This window comes from Malaclemys terrapin, chromosome 8, assembly GCF_027887155.1.
Source record: "Malaclemys terrapin pileata isolate rMalTer1 chromosome 8, rMalTer1.hap1, whole genome shotgun sequence".
NCBI lineage: Eukaryota > Metazoa > Chordata > Testudines > Emydidae > Malaclemys > Malaclemys terrapin.
This window is the reverse complement of record NC_071512.1, coordinates 44,642,053-44,659,109: the sequence shown is the minus strand read 5'-3', so window position 1 is coordinate 44,659,109 and position 17,057 is coordinate 44,642,053. Positions and strand designations below refer to the sequence as shown.

General features: G+C 44.7%; 1 protein-coding gene across 11 annotated transcripts in view; it reads left to right on the top strand.

The window, feature by feature from the left end:
• Nucleotides 1–17,057, top strand: part of LOC128841594 (metastasis-associated protein MTA1) — a 367,485-nt gene that overhangs the window by 99,343 nt on the left and 251,085 nt on the right. For 8 of the 11 annotated variants that reach the window (XR_008445888.1, XR_008445887.1, XM_054036784.1 and 5 more), the window contains 7 exons: nucleotides 3,287–3,444; nucleotides 7,306–7,396; nucleotides 9,418–9,492; nucleotides 9,805–9,923; nucleotides 11,304–11,439; nucleotides 12,553–12,657; nucleotides 15,114–15,220. Coding sequence is in view for 9 of the 11 variants with exons in the window: in XM_054036784.1 (XP_053892759.1) it covers nucleotides 3,287–3,444; nucleotides 7,306–7,396; nucleotides 9,418–9,492; nucleotides 9,805–9,923; nucleotides 11,304–11,439; nucleotides 12,553–12,657; nucleotides 15,114–15,220 (791 nt within the window). In the remaining 2 variants the exon portion in view is untranslated. The remainder of the gene's footprint in view (nucleotides 1–3,286; nucleotides 3,445–7,305; nucleotides 7,397–9,417; nucleotides 9,493–9,804; nucleotides 9,924–11,303; nucleotides 11,440–12,552; nucleotides 12,658–15,113; nucleotides 15,221–17,057) is intronic. The other 3 variants (XM_054036781.1, XM_054036792.1, XM_054036787.1) reach the window with 1 other exon arrangement.

Sequence of the window (17,057 nt, the reverse complement as noted above, 5' to 3'; positions counted from 1 at the left end):
ATACATGATATGAATTGCATCGTGTTATTCCTAGAAGTCATGGATGATGCAGTCATAAGGAAGCTTACATCACTCTGCTGAACAAATTGCCCTATATCAGCTCTAGAAATCATACAGTGTCATGCTGTCTTATTTGTCAGTGTTTGATTTTGCAAAGGGACACATTTCTGTTTAGCCAAAGTGAGCAGAGATGCCTCGTACTTGTGTGAACAGTGCAGATAACTTCTGCTATGTTTGTGGTGAAGTGACTTTTGCATCACAAAAGCGCAGTATAACCACTATGGTTAAGAAAGCCTATCACCTTTATTTTGGCTTCCAAATTGGAGATCAGGACAAGAGGTGGGCCCCACGCATATGCTACAACACTTGTGCAACAAATCTTTGCCAGTGGTTGAACAGGAAAAGGAAATCTGTCTTTTGCAGTGCCAATGATTTGGAGAGAGCCAACAGATCATACCAGCAATTGTTACTTCTGCATGGTGCCTCCAGTTGGGAAAGGTGTGTCAAAGAAGAAAAAATGGACTGTGCATTATCCAAACATTCCATCAGCTTTACGCCCAGTACCCCAGGGAGAAGGACTGCCGGTTCCTGATGCACCAGAATCATTCTCACTTGAGTCAGAAGAGGATGAAACTTCTGGTCCTGAACCATCAATGTCACAGGACCCTCATTTTCTCCCATCCTCCTCCTCTGAACCACACCTCATAACCCAAGGTGAACTGAATGACCTTGTCAGGGATTTGGAACTACCCAAGAGTAAGGCAGAGCTGTTGGGCTCCAGACTACAGCAGTGGAATCTCCTGGCAGGTGATGTTAGGGTTTCCATGTTCCGTGACCGTCAAAAGGATCTTGTCCCATTCTTCTTCATGGAAGGTGATCTTGTAGCCTGCCACAACATCGATGGTGTGATGGCAGCCCTCAACATTGTTCACGATCCAGATGAGTGGAGACTGTTCATTGATTCATCGAAGACGAGTCTTAAAGCTGTTTTACTGCATAATGGCAATGTTTTGCCATCAATTCCAGTTGGTCATGCAGTCCATATGAAGGAAACCTATGACAACATGAAACAACTTTTGAGGTGCATAAACTATGACCAACATCAGTGGCAGCTTTGTGGCGATTTGAAGGTTGTTGCTCTCTTGCTTGGTCTGCAGACTGGATACACAAAGTACTGCTGTTTTCTCTGCGAATGGGATAGTCGTGCAAGAGATTCCCACTACATCAAGAAAGACTGGCCACTCCGACAGTCATTGGAGCCTGGGAGGAAAAGTGTTCAGCATCCACCACTTGTTGAATCAAGGAAGATTTTGTTACCACCCTTACACATCAAGCTGGGTCTGATGAAGAACTTTATCAAGGCCATTGACAAAACACAAGCAGCTTTCAAGTACCTCCGTGGAAAATTTCCAAGGTTAAGTGAAGCTAAGATAAAGGAAGGTGTCTTTGTTGGTCCTCAGATTCGTGAACTTCTTCGAGATGATGCATTTGACCATGCACTGCGTGGCAAGGAAAAGACGGCATGGAAAGCCTTCCAGTTAGTGGCAATAAATTTTCTCGGAAACAACAAGGCAGACAACTACAGGTTGTTGGTGGAAAACCTCCTCAAAGCATACAAAAGCCTTGGTTGCAACATGTCACTAAAGATACATATTTTGCACTCTCATCTAGATTTTTTCCCACCCAACTGCGGAGCAGTGAGCGACGAGCACGGCGAGCGATTTCACCAGGACATTGCAACAATGGAGAAACGCTATCAGGGCAAATGGAGCCCATCAATGCTTGCAGACTATTGCTGGACAGTGACAAGAGATGCTCCATTTAATGAATACAAGAGACAAGCCAAGAAGCGCCGAGTAGACACTGAATAGGACTAAACTATGTACATAATAGTTTTTTGCCTTTTGTTTCATAATAAATTTTATTTATATAACCCTTTTGCTGATTTTTAAAGTGTTACATAAACAGGACAGGTGAAATATTATCATGTAAAGCAACCATAAACACATGAAAAGACGTAGGTTTACAATTTATGATTAAAACTCTATTATCTACACAATATACATAGACATAAAATGTAAAAACTTAAATATCTTAGAAACAGTAGCCAATCAGTTGTTTTAATTGTCATATTTGAATTCAGCACATCAAAATACATAATAAATAGCACATTTTATCTCTGAAGCAGATGACTTCTCAAAAATTGTCGACCAGTGTTATTAGCAGGAGAAAAAAAACTTAATGATAATCAAGATGGCCCATTTCGGACAGTTGACAAGAAGGTGTGAGGATACTTTTTTCTCCTGCTGATAATAGCTCATATTAATTAGCCTCTTAGAGTTGGTATGGGAACTTCCACCTTTTCATGTTTTCTGTATGTGTATATATATATGTTCCATTCTATGCATCTGATGAAGTGCGCTGTAGCCCACGAAAGCTTATGCTCAAATAAATTTGTTAGTCTTTAAGGTGCCACAAGTACTCCTGTTCTTTTTGAAGAATAGTATAATAGCTGAGATCTGGGCCAGCTGCACTGCTGCTGTTCAGGAGAGACCACTCTCTAGTGCTGGCTTTAGGATTGGCACCAGACTGCACCCATCTCAAGATCCTTTTCTAACTATAGATATTTTGTTCCTGTCAGTCTCTCACATGCGAGGAAACTGATGGAAGCTTTGGTTTATGGACTTTCTACTAGATTCTTGTTAACCTTCAGTTTGCTAATGAGGGAAATCCCATCTGGATATAATCTTTTATTCTTTTAATCGCTTGCAGATAATACAATGAAATAAGTCAGAAGGAGCTGGAGAGTCCCTTCAATGTTAGGTGACCTAGGGAGAATACAAGATGGAATATTATGTACTTTTTGTACTCTTGGTAGAATATTTATAATTGGCTCACACTCTAAAGTTCCATTTATAAAAGGGATGTTAAATGATCATTAAATATTTTAATAACTAGTTAAAGATTTTTTTGTCTGATAGGTGAATAGGTTGCTTATAACATCTACAACACCTTTTACTGATGTGCTTATAAATCATCTATAATATGCACAGCTCATTTCTGTAAAAGGCATAAACGTCTATTAACTCTTTATAAACTATAAATGGAACTCTCACACAGAGTGACCGCACAGTGACGTGTTCTGAGACTTGCCTGACTTTTGGGGGCTACCAGAAATACCAGCCTATTGTACAGCAGTTGCTGTGTATGCTGAGATGACTTGGGATGGATCTGTCCCCTAATCATTTTTGTGCTGCCTGGTTGTATCCACGTGTCTTGTGCTTAGGTTCTGGATTCAGAGCAGGACCCAGCAGAACATGTGCCAGAAGTGGAGGAAGACTTGGACCTTCTGTACGATACATTGGATATAGACAACCCCAGTGACAGTGGCCCTGAAATGGAAGATGACGACAGTGTCCTCAGCACTCCTAAACCAAAGTTAAAGTAAGAGAATTGAGCTCTGGGGTCGGTATGGGCTCGAAGAAGCCATAGGTAAATTTAATTGGTTGAGAAACAAAACAGTGCTTGGCTGCTAAAGTGCTTTACAGCCTCCATTTCCAAAGTTTGGAAATATTTTTTTGGGGGGTGGAGGGGGAATTGAAAACGAATCCACTCTTACACTATTTATAATTACATATCTCATTCATTCCACTCCTACTTTCCTTTTCTCCTTGACCTGGCAATGGATCACGGTATGTATTTTAACCACAGCATGAAAGATTTGCACATGCTGGCAAGAGTTTACATCTTACCCCATTAGCCCTGCTCTCACCACATCTTAAGTGTGCTGCCTGGTCTTATGCATTGCAGACAGAACAGAGGAGGGTGCTATTTGATGCCTATGTCAGACAGATGGAGGTGTAAAGTGCACATTGGCAGTAAGTGGAACTAAAAACTATATGTACACATCCCCCTGCTGGGGAAGAGGAAGAGAGGATGGGAGAAGAATGCACCATATGGAGTCATCAGACAAGAACCAGCAGCGATTGAAAGCCAAGAGAGGCCAGGCTGTGAGGGAGTGTATGGTAGGTCCAGGAGGAGGAGGGTAAATTATGGGAAAGTTGTTAGATGCCATTGTGAGATAGCTTCAGTGGACTGGAAAAAGTGGAAACTAGACCAAGGGTGGAGTTGGAGGAGAGGATCTTGAAGCAGTGGTTGTCAAGGGCACTCTCAATGAATTTAGAGGAGAAAGGAGATGGGGGCAGTGGCTGGAGAGGCATTTGAAGTCAAGAAGGGCACTTTGCTGATGGGGTTGATTGGGGCATGCCTGGATTTTGAGGGGAGCAAGCTAGGCAAGAAGACAGCAAATGGAAGGGAAAGTAGTAGTGAGGTGGGGATTGTGTTGAGGTGAGTGGAAGGGTTTGGGGGAGAGAGCGGACAAGGAGTCATGGGACTGGGGAGAATGAGAGGTTGTTGGAAGCTGCAGAGGCAGGGAGAAGGGAAGCCAAGGGAGATCTTGTAAAGCTGTGTCTTTGAAAAAGATGGCAAGACCTTGTGTGGGAGGTATGGTTTCATTGGGGAATCAAAAGCAGGAAATGAATGCAAGGAGAAGTGTTTTGCAATGAGTACGCCAGGCCTGACAGAGGAGAGAACCTATTATCATTTAACGTTCTAATGATGAAAAGCTAGCACAGCAGTGAGTCAATATGATCTGTGTTAAATGGATTAAATGCCAGCTAGTTGATACGATGCAAAATGTAATTGGGGAATAATCAACTAGAAGGGCTGAGAATCTGTTCCTGGTCAATGCTATTCAGTATTTTGCCAATGAACTGGAAGAAAATGTAAAGTCTTGCTGATAGTTTGCAGGTGATGACACAGATTGGTGGCAAGTAAATTACTAGGACAGGTTGCTTGTAGAGGGACATAGACCACTTGGTAAACTGGGCAAAGTCAGATATCCATTTTCATGTGGTCAAATGCAAGGCCTTACATCTACGAACTAAAAATATAGGATATACCTAATTTAGTCCCCCATTCTTTATGGCAAGGAATGATTCTGCAAAGGGCTTGCAGGTAATGGTGGGTACATTGAAAGCTCATGCTCAGTTGATTGGTTCTGGGGTTAAAAGAGCTAACTCAGCATTTGGATATAAACAAGGGAATATCGAATAGGAGTAGGAAGGTGATACTATTACCTCTTCATGCAGCATTAAGGAAACTGTTTCTAGAAGCCTGCGTCCATTCTGGTGTCCACATTTTACAAGAAGGTTGGAAAATTGGAGGGTTTATAAAGCTAAATGATTTGCAGACTGGAAAACATCTCTAAAATGAGAGACTATTATAGATTATGATCAAGTAACCACTTAACCTTCTTTGTTAAACCAAGTATCTGTGTGGGAAGAAGATCTGATAATAGATGGTTCTTTAACCTATAAGACACAGGCATGACAAGAGCCATTGGCTAGAAGATAAGCTACATAAGTTCAAACTGAAAATACGGTGCAGATTTTTAAAATTTAGGTTGATTTAACAATCAGAACAGATTGAGAATTTACTATACCACTTGGCAATCATTTTAAGTTAAATCAAAACTGGATGTCTCTCTAAAAGATATACATTCTAGCTCAGCCACAAGTTATGGGGTTTGATGCAGGTCTCACAGCATGAAGCTCTATGGCTTGTTACATAGAAGGTTGAACTAGATGATCACAGTGCTAAGAGGATAAAAATCTATTAAAATTTCATTTCAATTTGATAAGTCACTTTAAGGCCTGAAGTTACTATAATCTGGCTCAAAAGCTTCTCTCTTTTGCCACCAGCAGTTGGTCCAATAAAAGATATTACCTTACCCACCTTTTCTCTATCATCTATTAAAATAATTTAAATGCTGAATCAGTTACTTCTCATAGACTTTAATGAGTTAAAAGCTGCTTTTTATAGAGAGTCAGGGGACAACATCTCTAACTTTTTGGGTCAGCCTTTATAAATATGGCACAGTGTCAAGTACTGGGTTAAGTATGTATATAATCAGTCTTTATAATAGTGTGAATGCTGGCATATACTTTTTTCCTAAGGTCAGTACAGTACTTCCAGTTTTTGTAGAAAGGCTTTCACTTTACTTACACTGGGTTTCAGTTGAGCAGAAATACTTGTAGTTTCATGTTTACAGTTAAATCATCAGTCATCTAGTGTTCTTCATTGTGTAGCTTTAATTAGATTTCAACAATAAGGGTTGCAAGGGAATCTGAGGGTCCTTTTCAACTTATTAAAAAGTTGGTTTTGTGCATTTTTAGTTGAATTCCAATTTTTATCCAAGTGTAGCTTGACACTAATCATAACTTAAAAGTTGATTTAGTAAATCAGAAATGCATCATTTACCATTCTGTAGCATTAAAAGATGTAGAAATTAAGTATCTGAATAAGTGTAAAGATGTATGATCGCCTAAATCTGTATAATTATAGTGCAGCCTCCGGGTTAGCAAAAAGTACCAAATCTAGTGTAAAGAGTATATGAATCCAATCAGCAAGTTCTAATGGTTATACCAACCAGTGAGAATGAACTTTTCCTTGGGAAAATAACTAAAAAGTACAAATAGAAAAAAATAAATTAAGATTTTCTACGTGCTGATGTAAATCATGATGAAAAGTGGTGACTTAAATCCATCCACCCTGCCATGGTGGTCCCTTCTGGCCTTAACATCTATGAAATTTCAGGTTGAGGGTCACCTATGTGTCTGCAGGGCTTTCTCCAGAGGGTTCAGAGGTGCAGGAGCAGGATTGGTGAAGCAGATTTTGCGTGTGATCCAGGTTGCAGGGGCAGATTTTGCAGTGGGAGTGGAGGGAATTGGCAACGGAATCAGCAGGCGAAGGGAGGACGGAGTGGTACAGAAGTCATGGACATGGGTGGGTTAGAAGTTGAAGAGTTGGGGGATGCGGGGGGGAGTTGAAAGAAATGAGGATGAAGTGCAGGGAGGATGGAGAGAGTAGAGCTGACTTTTTCATTCCACATAGTGTACAAATCTGAATTAATCCTGAGACCAGTCCTCTGAGGTAGGTATGCAAGAGCTCCGCTTTTACAGAGCGGTACCCTTACTGGCCCGTGATTGTATAGTCAGTCACTAGCAGAGTTAGAATCAAGATCCCAGGTCTCCTGACTCCTGTTCCCGTGCTCGAACCATCGAACTCTACTTTCCGTTCTCCCACCGACACAAATGGCAGCTGCTAATAAATCCCCGATGAACTAATGGGGGGGCAATTAAGACCCTCTGGATATCTGTCTGATTTCAGGTTAGGAGTGTGGGAGCAGCGACCATTGGTTTCTTTCCCAGCAGATAACTATATCTTCCGTCTGTCTTATCTTAGACCGTATTTTGAAGGCCTATCACACTCCAGCTCTCAGACAGAAATTGGTAGCATCCACAGCATCAGAAGCCAAAGAGAGCCATCAAGTCCTGTAAGTCACTGTTTCCAAAGGGTTATTTATTGGCAGAATGACCTCGCTCAGGGCCGGATCTGGCTTTTTGGCCGCCCCAAGCAAAAAAAAAGGGGGTGGTGGTGGTCAGAACGGCAAAGCAAAAAAAAAAAAAAAAACCTGCAGCGCGGCCGGAGTGCAGGTGCAGGAGGACCAGCCAGCGTGGGGGAGGGGGAAGGAGCAGGTGGGAGAGAGAGAGAAGGGGGGCAGCCAGGGCTACAGAGGGGCGCTGCCACGTGGCCCCTCCCGCCGCGCCGCCTGCCAGGAGGACTCCGCTCTGGTCGGCGGGGAGGGACGGACAAGGACTGCCCTGCTGGGCTTGCTGCAGGGCGCTCCCGTCCTCCGTGCCGCTGCCCCCTACAGGGCAGCCACAGCGGAACAAAAAAAAAGTAAAGCGGCCGTGCCGCCCTGGGATTGGGTGGAATGCTGCCTTGTTCAATCTGCCGCCCCAAGCACCAGCTGTGTTGTAATTCATGCCGATACCAGCCTCTTTCTTTGTACCTAATTTCGCATAGCTGGTGAGTGAGACATGAATCCAATGTTAAGAGAGCCTGGGTAGATTTAAAAAGTAGAGTTGCAGAAGTTTGAGTTACCTGTGGCAGTAACTTAGATTGCATGTTTTGCCTGTTATTTATGCTGTTAAAAGTTTACTAAATAATTCTACATTCAATTCCACATAAGAACCGGAGTAGCAAATGTTTCCTGTAGGAACCTTGACTGCTTGAGCATTACATGCGTGTATCTGTGTTTAAAACATTCAGATAGCAGTGCCCATTAGGGCAGCCACACCCCACGTATGCCTGCTTGTGGGGCACCTGACTTATATATGGGAAGGGTTGGATGCCATCCCAAATGCACCACAGTTCCATATGACCTCTGTAGTCAGGACAGGACTCAGAGGTGCTCTCTAGTATATCTGATCCAGGGCTTTGTTCACAGGCAGGAGTAGTTTTAGTTGGTGTTGGGATTCGGTACCTAGAACCCTTCATACTGAACTAAGAGGTGGTAGTGTGTCTGCCTTGGCATGGTTCCAGGATGGGCGGAGAGGGGTGTGATGCTTAAAGGAAACTGTTTCTGGGGAAAGGTGCTATTGTGCAGATGGCGTCTTGGGTTTTGATATGAACAGTCAGGCTTGGACTCTGTCTGCTCTCCTTTGACAAGGAGCTCCATAAAAAGGGTCTTGATGAAGCCAACACTCTGCCCCCAGCACTTGCCTTGGTCTCCCAAGCAGCAGCATCCCTGTGAACCATGCATGTTTTTAACTCATGTGTGACTCTGTCTCTGGACGAATCAGCCCCTGTCCATTAAGGAAGCCAGTGGAGCCTATGGAGCAGGGGTGTTGGAGGCAGGCTGCTGTGTGCTGTTGCATCCTCAGTATCAGTTAATGTTTAACCACAAACAGTATCAAAACCACTGCTGGAGGCCTTATGGGGGTTGGGGTCTCTGTGGAAAGGGGCTTTCCCTGACAGCAGCTTGCCAGGCCATCTTCTGTTATGGCTTCCTAATTGACAGATGTTTTTAGTGAAACATTTCATTGTTTAAATTGAAGACCTGAGGGCAGTTAAGGTTCTGCATATGTTAGCCTGGGACTGGCAAGGTAGTGACCGCCTAAACCTCCTGTGAATACTGCCCAGCAGCCCTCCGTTGTGAAATCTGGCTTGGAAACAATGAGGTATAAAGTGCACATCAGTAGGGGGCATTGTGTGCTCTAGTACAGGGGTTCTCAACCTTTTCTTTCTGAGGCCCTCCAACAAAATCCCAAATGAATTAATGGAGGCAAAAACTCCACAGTCCATCTGTGCCACAACAACTGGTGTTCTGCATAGAAGAGCAAGGGCCGGTGTTAGGGGGTAGAAAGCAGGGCAGTTGCCCAGAGCCCCACAAAGCTAAGTTGCTTGGGCTTCAGCCCTGCTTAGCAGACCCCCTGAAACCTGCTCACAGCCCCCAGTTGAGAACCACTGCTCTAGTGTGCCATGCTTTGACTGCTTTCTCTTGTCAAACAGGTAGAAGTGCCTGGAAAGACGACGAGCCTTGGAAGCAAACATCCAGGCGACAGTATCTCTGACACTGTGTCTTACGTAAGTTTAAAAACTCATTTGGTAACATTCATCCAGTAGTTTCAGTGTTCGCTGTCTGTCATACACTGGGTGGGCTTTGTATATATCATCATGGGAAAGCCCAAAGGGACGTAGCCTTGCAGATCAGTCTCTAGCTAACTCCTTAAGGTGGTCTGGCTGGGGGTTCAGTTTATGTCCGTTCCTAGCGAACTTATCACACCACGAAAGTTTTTGTTGTGAGTAGCTGATGTGGGCAGAACGTGGTTTATATCTGCTAGAGCCAGGGAGAGTAGAGGATTTCTATGGCTTTTCACGTCACTATTGTGTTTGTAGGAGCCTAGCCAGCAAGACTCCCAGGAAGCAGAACTCTCCACACTGGATGTGTTCATTGAGAAGCTCCCACCAACTGGAAAAATCACCAAGACAGAGTCTCTCATTATTCCTTCCACCAGGTAACACCCTAAGCAGCAATAGCAGCAGGCATCGCATCTGCTATAGGAACTGGCTAAGACGGTATGGAAGTGCTTCATCTTTTATATAGTGCACCACCTCAGTTTATGCAGCAAGGGTAGTCAGCTGTCTTTGGCACTTATCTGACCCCCACTACATAGTATCTGAGTGCCTTCTCAGTCCTGTGAGGTAGAGCAGTGTTCAGCCCCTGGAACAAGAGTCTAATTTCCTCAGCAGAGGCTGTGTCTGCAGGATTGGTGTTGATGGTCTCCCTTCCATGCTTCCTCAGCTAGGATGGTAGCTGGCTGGGACTTGGCTCCTTGAGAGCACGTCAAGGTGGGTGTGGATGTGGTAAAAGCTGGAAGGTGCAGTTCTCAGGGACTGACTCCATCCTGCAGGATGCCTGGGATGGAAGGAGTGGAGGGACTGCAGGTTGTGTGGAATATTGAACTGAATCATGTTCTGAAAATCAGAGTGGAGGTAAAGGTGGACAGCCAAAATCATTAGTCTCTTCTGACAACATGACCATCAAGCTGAAAGATTAGATGTTCCTTATGAATTGCTCTTGGAGGTAGACACAGTCACTTACCAGTTCTTATTGGCTTGTAGTGGTGACAACCGTTTGGTCTATGGGTAGTAAGCTGCTGGATCTCACTCCAGTTCCTAGCGGACAGATGTCATTTGCTTCATGAGACAATTTCTTGGGGAGGACATGGTCCTTTAATTGATATTATTTGATGATGGAATGTGGTTAATTTTGCAGGTTAGTTTAAAAAATCCCCTTGATAAATTAAAACTGATAGGCAGTAATTGGCTCCCTTGTAGGCATTTTTAGAAAAGAGGCCAAGAACTGAATAAGCCATGGAGAATCTGATCTCTCCCCACTAGAGGTGATGGGCCCTCCATGGTGGGTGATGTATGTTGGCAGGGCAAAGGGGAGAATGTTTCCATTGCTGCTTTCTGTACTGTAATGGCTGGGACCTTAGGCCCCAGGACTGGTAATCCAAAGACTTTCACCAGTACTAACCTCACACACCAGACAAAGTTTATATATAAATGATTTATTAAACAATTGAAGTGATCTAGCAGCCTTGTTTGTCCAACAGGGCAAAAGTCACTGGGGTTAGAGTAGCTTGGATTTCAGGGCTACCTTCAATGAGTGTTTCTGATTAGTCTCTCAAGCAAAGTGCTAGACATTCCTCTGGGGGGCAGGTTCATAAGTGTGAGCTATGGAGGGGCAGGAGACTTCTTGGGCTGTTGGCAGGTCTCTGACCTGAGCACACTATGCAGAATCCCTTTGCTGCAGCTCAGGATAACCCTTCTGGCAAACAGCTTCTCTGTGGCTCTGAGTGAATGGTGACTGTGTAACCGTTACAATTTAGCAGGCCAGAAGGGAAGCAAACTGGTCGCCGTGGCAGAAGCACTTCACTGAAGGAAAGGCAGCCAGCGAGGCCACAGAATGAGAGGGCGAACAGCCTGGACAATGAGCGCTCTCCAGACACCAGGCACCACCTGCAGGTGAGATGAGCTCCATCCCCTTCACAGCCTTACGCTGTGTATCCTTCCCCAAAACATCCCCCGTGGCTCCTGTTCCACCAGCCCTCTCCCCTCTGAAGGCCAGGGATGTAACTTTTCTTATGCATGGCTCCACCGCTACATGATGGGCTGAGTTTTTTTTTCTCAGCTGATATCCCATTTTCTGTCTCTTCTCGCTGCTTTTGGTCAGTGTGTTGCTTTATATCAACTAGGATGAGACTGAAAAAGACTGTGGGGCAAATAGCAGCAAAAAAGAAAGAAAAGATGATCTCTTAAGACTACCCCCAGGAAATGCCTAGTCTGAAATAGAGGGGCTCCCTAAGGTGATCCAATGTCCATAGCGCAAGGGAGGAAACAAAAAAAGCCACAGCAAGTCTCCAGAATATGGGTCAGCTGACCCAGTCTCCCGTTAAAGGGCTAAAAAGAGCAGTGTAGACATTTCCTCTTGGGCTGGAGCCTGGGCTCAGAGACCTCACCCCCTTCGCTGCATTCCAGAGCCCACGCACGAGCACAAGTGGGAATGGCCACGCTGCTGTTTTTAGCCATATTGTGCAAGCCCTGCAAGCCAGAGCCAGTTGCCCGGGGCGATGAGATTTACTGCCGCAGGTTGTTTTGCAATGTAGACGTACCCAAAGTGGTGTTTCTAGCAAAGTCCCTACTCTGCATCCTGGGACTTTCATTAGCCACAGAATTTGGTAATATTGGACCCAGAAAAAAAATTCCTGCCCATTATTTTGAAAATCTAGCCCCCCCAGCAGTCACTGTAGTTGATATTGGTTAATATAAAGCGACTTTATTGTTGTGTGTCCTTTTATTATCATGGAATCACTGACAAAACAAGTCCCAGCTACTTCAGTAGTTTGTGGAATATGTGCTTTGGAAACATTACTGGGTCTCTGCCTCATCATGCGGTTGAGCTCCCAGCTTCTGTAAAATACAGGGCTCTTGGAAGTGGTGAAATAGAACATAGTCTTACTTGTATCTTTCATACAGGGCATCTCAGAGAGCTTCACAAAAATAATGCTGTTGGTTCATATCTGTGGCCAGTTTGTCCCACTGTTCCATTATCTGTTTGGGGTTTTTTTGTATTCACAGATTCCAAGGAAAACTGTATATGATCAGTTGAATCACATCCTGATTTCTGATGACCAGCTACCAGAAAATATTATTCTTGTCAATACTTCGGACTGGCAAGGCCAGGTAAGTGCAGGAGAACGGATGATGAGCCCTAGGTTTCCCTGCAGGTAATTCCTGTTGCTCTCTCTACAGGGCAGGGCGGATAGGATTTTTAGCTTACATAAAAGGAAGAGCGAAGCAACCTCTAACGTTCATATTTTGCTATCTAGTAAATAGCTCTAATAGCATTTGGGAGTTATGGCAGCAGGTGAGTCATGGGCCTAGGGATCTTATTTTCACAGAGAATTATTACACTTCAAGGCGGTTCTTAACATGAGCCTTCCCTAAACACACCCCCTTCCACTTAAGGTGGCATTCTCCTGGGTTAATCAGATACATTTTTTCCTTGCTCATTGGAAATGGCTGAACAGTTTTTTTTTCTCTCCATTACACTTGAAAGGATAACTTCAGAAAATGCATTGAGATGGGGTACTTGGGCTGGGAGTGGGAGGAAAGGGCTGCCCAGGAGTACATATGCACAGGGACTCTCCTGGCCCTGTAATGGAGTGGAGGAGCAAAGGACCAAATCTTTGGATGCTACATAACTAGCATAGGAGGGCAGTGCTGAGAGAGGCAGAGTGTGCCCAGTAGAAGTGAGGAGCGGGGCAAGGAGAGAACGAGTGGGGCATTCAGATACTTTGTCATCTTAAAAGTGAAATAAATGCAGGGAAGGATTAACTAATTCAGTGCTAGGGCTAAGAATTTTGTGCACAGGTAACAGGTGCAAAAAATAACATTCCTATGGGAATCTTAAAGTATCACCCATTCCTTGCATGCACGTTCATTTGCTAATTGTACCTTGCACCTTAATATCCCAAAAGTGGAATATGTAAACACTACCATTGCACTCTTATTTTGATGCTAGTGCTTTATTTTTTCATCAGGGAGATAAGGCTTGTTTGCCTTTTTCAGATCAAGTTACACTCCTTTCCCACCAAACTAGGCATGTTTAAAAAACAAAACAGAAAAAAGTGTGGAAAGTGCCTGATATTATAATTCATAGACCTTCTCTATAACACTTAGACTGGTCCAGTATGGAGAATGGTGGTACGAGGATCATGGGCTTGCTAGCCTTACTGCAGGTGAAATTGTTGATCTGTGTGATTTTTTTAGACCACTCCTGCTTTCTACAGAATCAGGTTTAAGGGAATCTAAAAGCAGCTTGGCAGCAGGTGAATGGAGTGGTGCTGTTTAGCCACAGGACTTCCCCCATGGTGCTCTGCACTTTGTGTGGATCAGATTGGCCCACCCCATCCACTTCCTCCAGGCATGAGGCCTGGGGGGCAGATGGAGAGTGGAGTGAAGAACTTGGTAGTAAACAGACAGTCTCAGCATTAGCCAGTGGAGCTGACATGTGCTCAGGCTAAGTGAGGGAAACATGAGGTTGTAATTAAGGCTTTGAATGGGGGGATGGAGGGGAGACGCTAACTGTAGTGTTTCCTTAGGAGTTGGAAGCAGCAGATAGTTCTGCTGGAGTTGGAGTCTGTCACTGTCAAGGAAAATGTGCTGTGTGGGTGTCAGGGTACAGGTCAGAAGAGTCCCGTAGCTGGTTTCCTTGGGTTTTAAGGTGTAAGAAGGGGGGGGGGGGGGGGGGATGTCCCACTTGCCTACTCCTCATCCCTTTTAGATTGTTTCTGGAATGGTAATTGCAATGGTTTAGTCTGCAGCAGCTCTTGTTTTAATCAATAGCAGCCTTTGTGGGGAGCAGGGGAGAGAGGCTACTCTGGCTATGCTTCTGTGGCAAGAAAAACAAATCAGCTTGTGTTCTCTGCAGGAAACCCTGGAGTGAACTGTTTAAAAAAGAAAAGGGGTTGGAGAGGGGAGGGGGTCAGTAATGAGCCACCTGCTGGAATCCCACCATGATTCTGCTCTCCAGAAGCTGTAATCAAACATCTGGTGCGATGTGTGTGACACCTGGGTACCAGAAGTGGTACATCCTGGGAGAGTTGTCACCATGCCAGCCAATAAGACACACATGTAACTCTTAGGGTATGCCTATGCTGCATTCGAAAGTGTGATTGCAGCTCTGACAGACTAGCTTTAATCTAGCTAGCATGGCCAAAAATAGCAGTGAAGACTTGGTGGCGCAGTCCCTGGTAGTATGTCCCAGCCTCGAACCTGGGTACATACTTGTGTTGCTAGCACACTGGGTCGCTGCCACAGCATCTTCACTGCTATTTTTAGCCATGCTAGCTAGATTTAAAGCTACTGTGGGTATATCTACCCCAGCCACAGTCATGCTTCTGATTTCAGTGTGGACATACCTTAGAAGGGCTCCTCTTTAAGCTTTTTCTTCTGGAAGGGGTGTCATAGAAAACTGTAGCATGGAGTGCAGCCAGTAATTCCAGGACCTGGAAACAGCTATGTCTGAAAATACCCCAGCAAGGCAAATTTACCTGTATGTGTGTTTCTGACTAAAAGTTTGGGTAAAATCAAGTCCTTTTGGCAGTGCTTTGTAACATATTTTGTTGTCTTCCCAGTTTCTCTCCGATGTCTTGCAAAAACATACCCTCCCTGTGGTCTGTACGTGCTCTTCTGCTGATGTGCAGGCGGCTTTCAGTACGATTGTCTCCAGGATACAGAGATAGTAAGTTCACATTTTATTTAGTGTTAAATTATTTAAATTTAAGTACAATAAGATGTCTATTCCCCAGCTCCAGACAATCTAATGACGTAAAATAACCATATGTTCACAGGGCAGACTAGAGAGCTACACACCACAAAAGTGAAATGAGTTTTCCCTCTAATAATTGATGTAGTCAAGAATTACACCCCACCACCTAAATCTCATCCATTCCCTAACGCCCTGATGGGACAAGCGGATGGTCTTTGCAGCATGCCCTAAAGGTGAAAAGACACAGGCTATTTTGGATCAAGAAGGGGAAGCAATTCCCAGAGCCTAGGGGACCACGGGAATTCTGCATTGCCAGAAATCTTATACTTAGGGGTTCTGTAGAAGTATCTCCACTGACCCCAGCTGTGGTGTTCTGATGGGAAGGGGGACAGATAGCTAGAACCCAGGCTGTTTGGGTTTTGTAGGTCACAACTTACACCTGAGCTTTATCTTCAAACCCCCATGTAACAGTGTGGACTCACCCCTGCGGAGCCTCTTGCTGGTCATCTCCGAGAATTAGCTCTCCAGCCATTGGAGTGCCCTCTGCAGGCCGGTGTCCCACTACCGCTTGGCCCCCGTGTCCCTCTCAGGACCCCGGTGCCCCTTTAACTGGGTGCTTCCCCCTGGCAGTACCCCCACAGTTCTGGATCTCCCCCTCCCAGGGGAACCCCCACCCATTATCCCCACTTCACCTCAGTCTTGACTACGACTCTATCTAGCCCCCGTTTACTGGGGCAGACTGCAGTATAAGCCACTCATCACAGGCAAAGGGGTTTGGACCTGCTGTCTCTGGCTACCCATGGGCTGCCCCCTGCAACCCAGTACCTAATAGGCTTTACCAGGCCTGCAGCCTGGGGCTTTCCTAGCCAGAGCTCCCCGGCTCCCTTGGCCTTTCCCCAGCCCTGCTCCACTCCAGATACCTGCTTGACCTCCCTGCAGCCAGGCCCTTCTCTCTCTGAACACAGAGAGAGACTGCCTGCTTGAGCTTCTGGAATACCAAATTCAGGACAAACTGCTGAGAAATAGGGCACCCCTCTCTCTCCCCCCCCCCAAAAAAACCTGGTGGTTATTCTCCCATAAGATATACCAAACCAGCAACAAAAGTAAACTTCTTGTTTCACCACATTGGCTAACAAGAAGTCAGAAAAGCAGTTTCCTTAGGTATTCCAGTCCTGAATTCAACATTCAGACACTAGACTTAAAGATGAGTGGTTTTTTAAAATCAGTTTCATCAAACAAAAAGTTCTTCTAATCCGAAAGGACCAGTCCTACACCCAGGTCAATATACAACTCAGATCTTACCCAATAATCACACTGTTGCCAATCCTTTAGTATCTAAAATCTAAAGATTTATTTATAAAAAGAAAGAGAGGTGAGAGTTAAAATTGGTTAAAAGAATCAAATACATACAATAAATGCAAAGTTCTTGATTCAGGCTTGTAGCAGTGAGGGAATAAACTGCTGGCTCAAGTAGAGTCTCTGGTTGCTTCCAAATCATTGGAAGATCCTCAATTCCTTGGTTAGAATGTTTCCAGTCGTATAAGTTCATAGTTCAGAGGTTCAAGCAGGAAAGAAGCAAAATGGAGATGTTTCCAGGGCCTTTTATAGCTTCTACCGTGTGGAGGAAAATCCATTGTTTCAAACAAAGCCCTTGCACAGCTAGTGGAAAATCACAGTGAACAAGATGGTGTTTGGAGTCACATGGGTAAGTCACATGTCCATGCATGATTTCGCTTAGGGCTTGTCTCGCTGGCACTTTACAACGCTGCAATTTTCTCTCTCAGGGGTGTGAAAAAACACACCCCGAGCA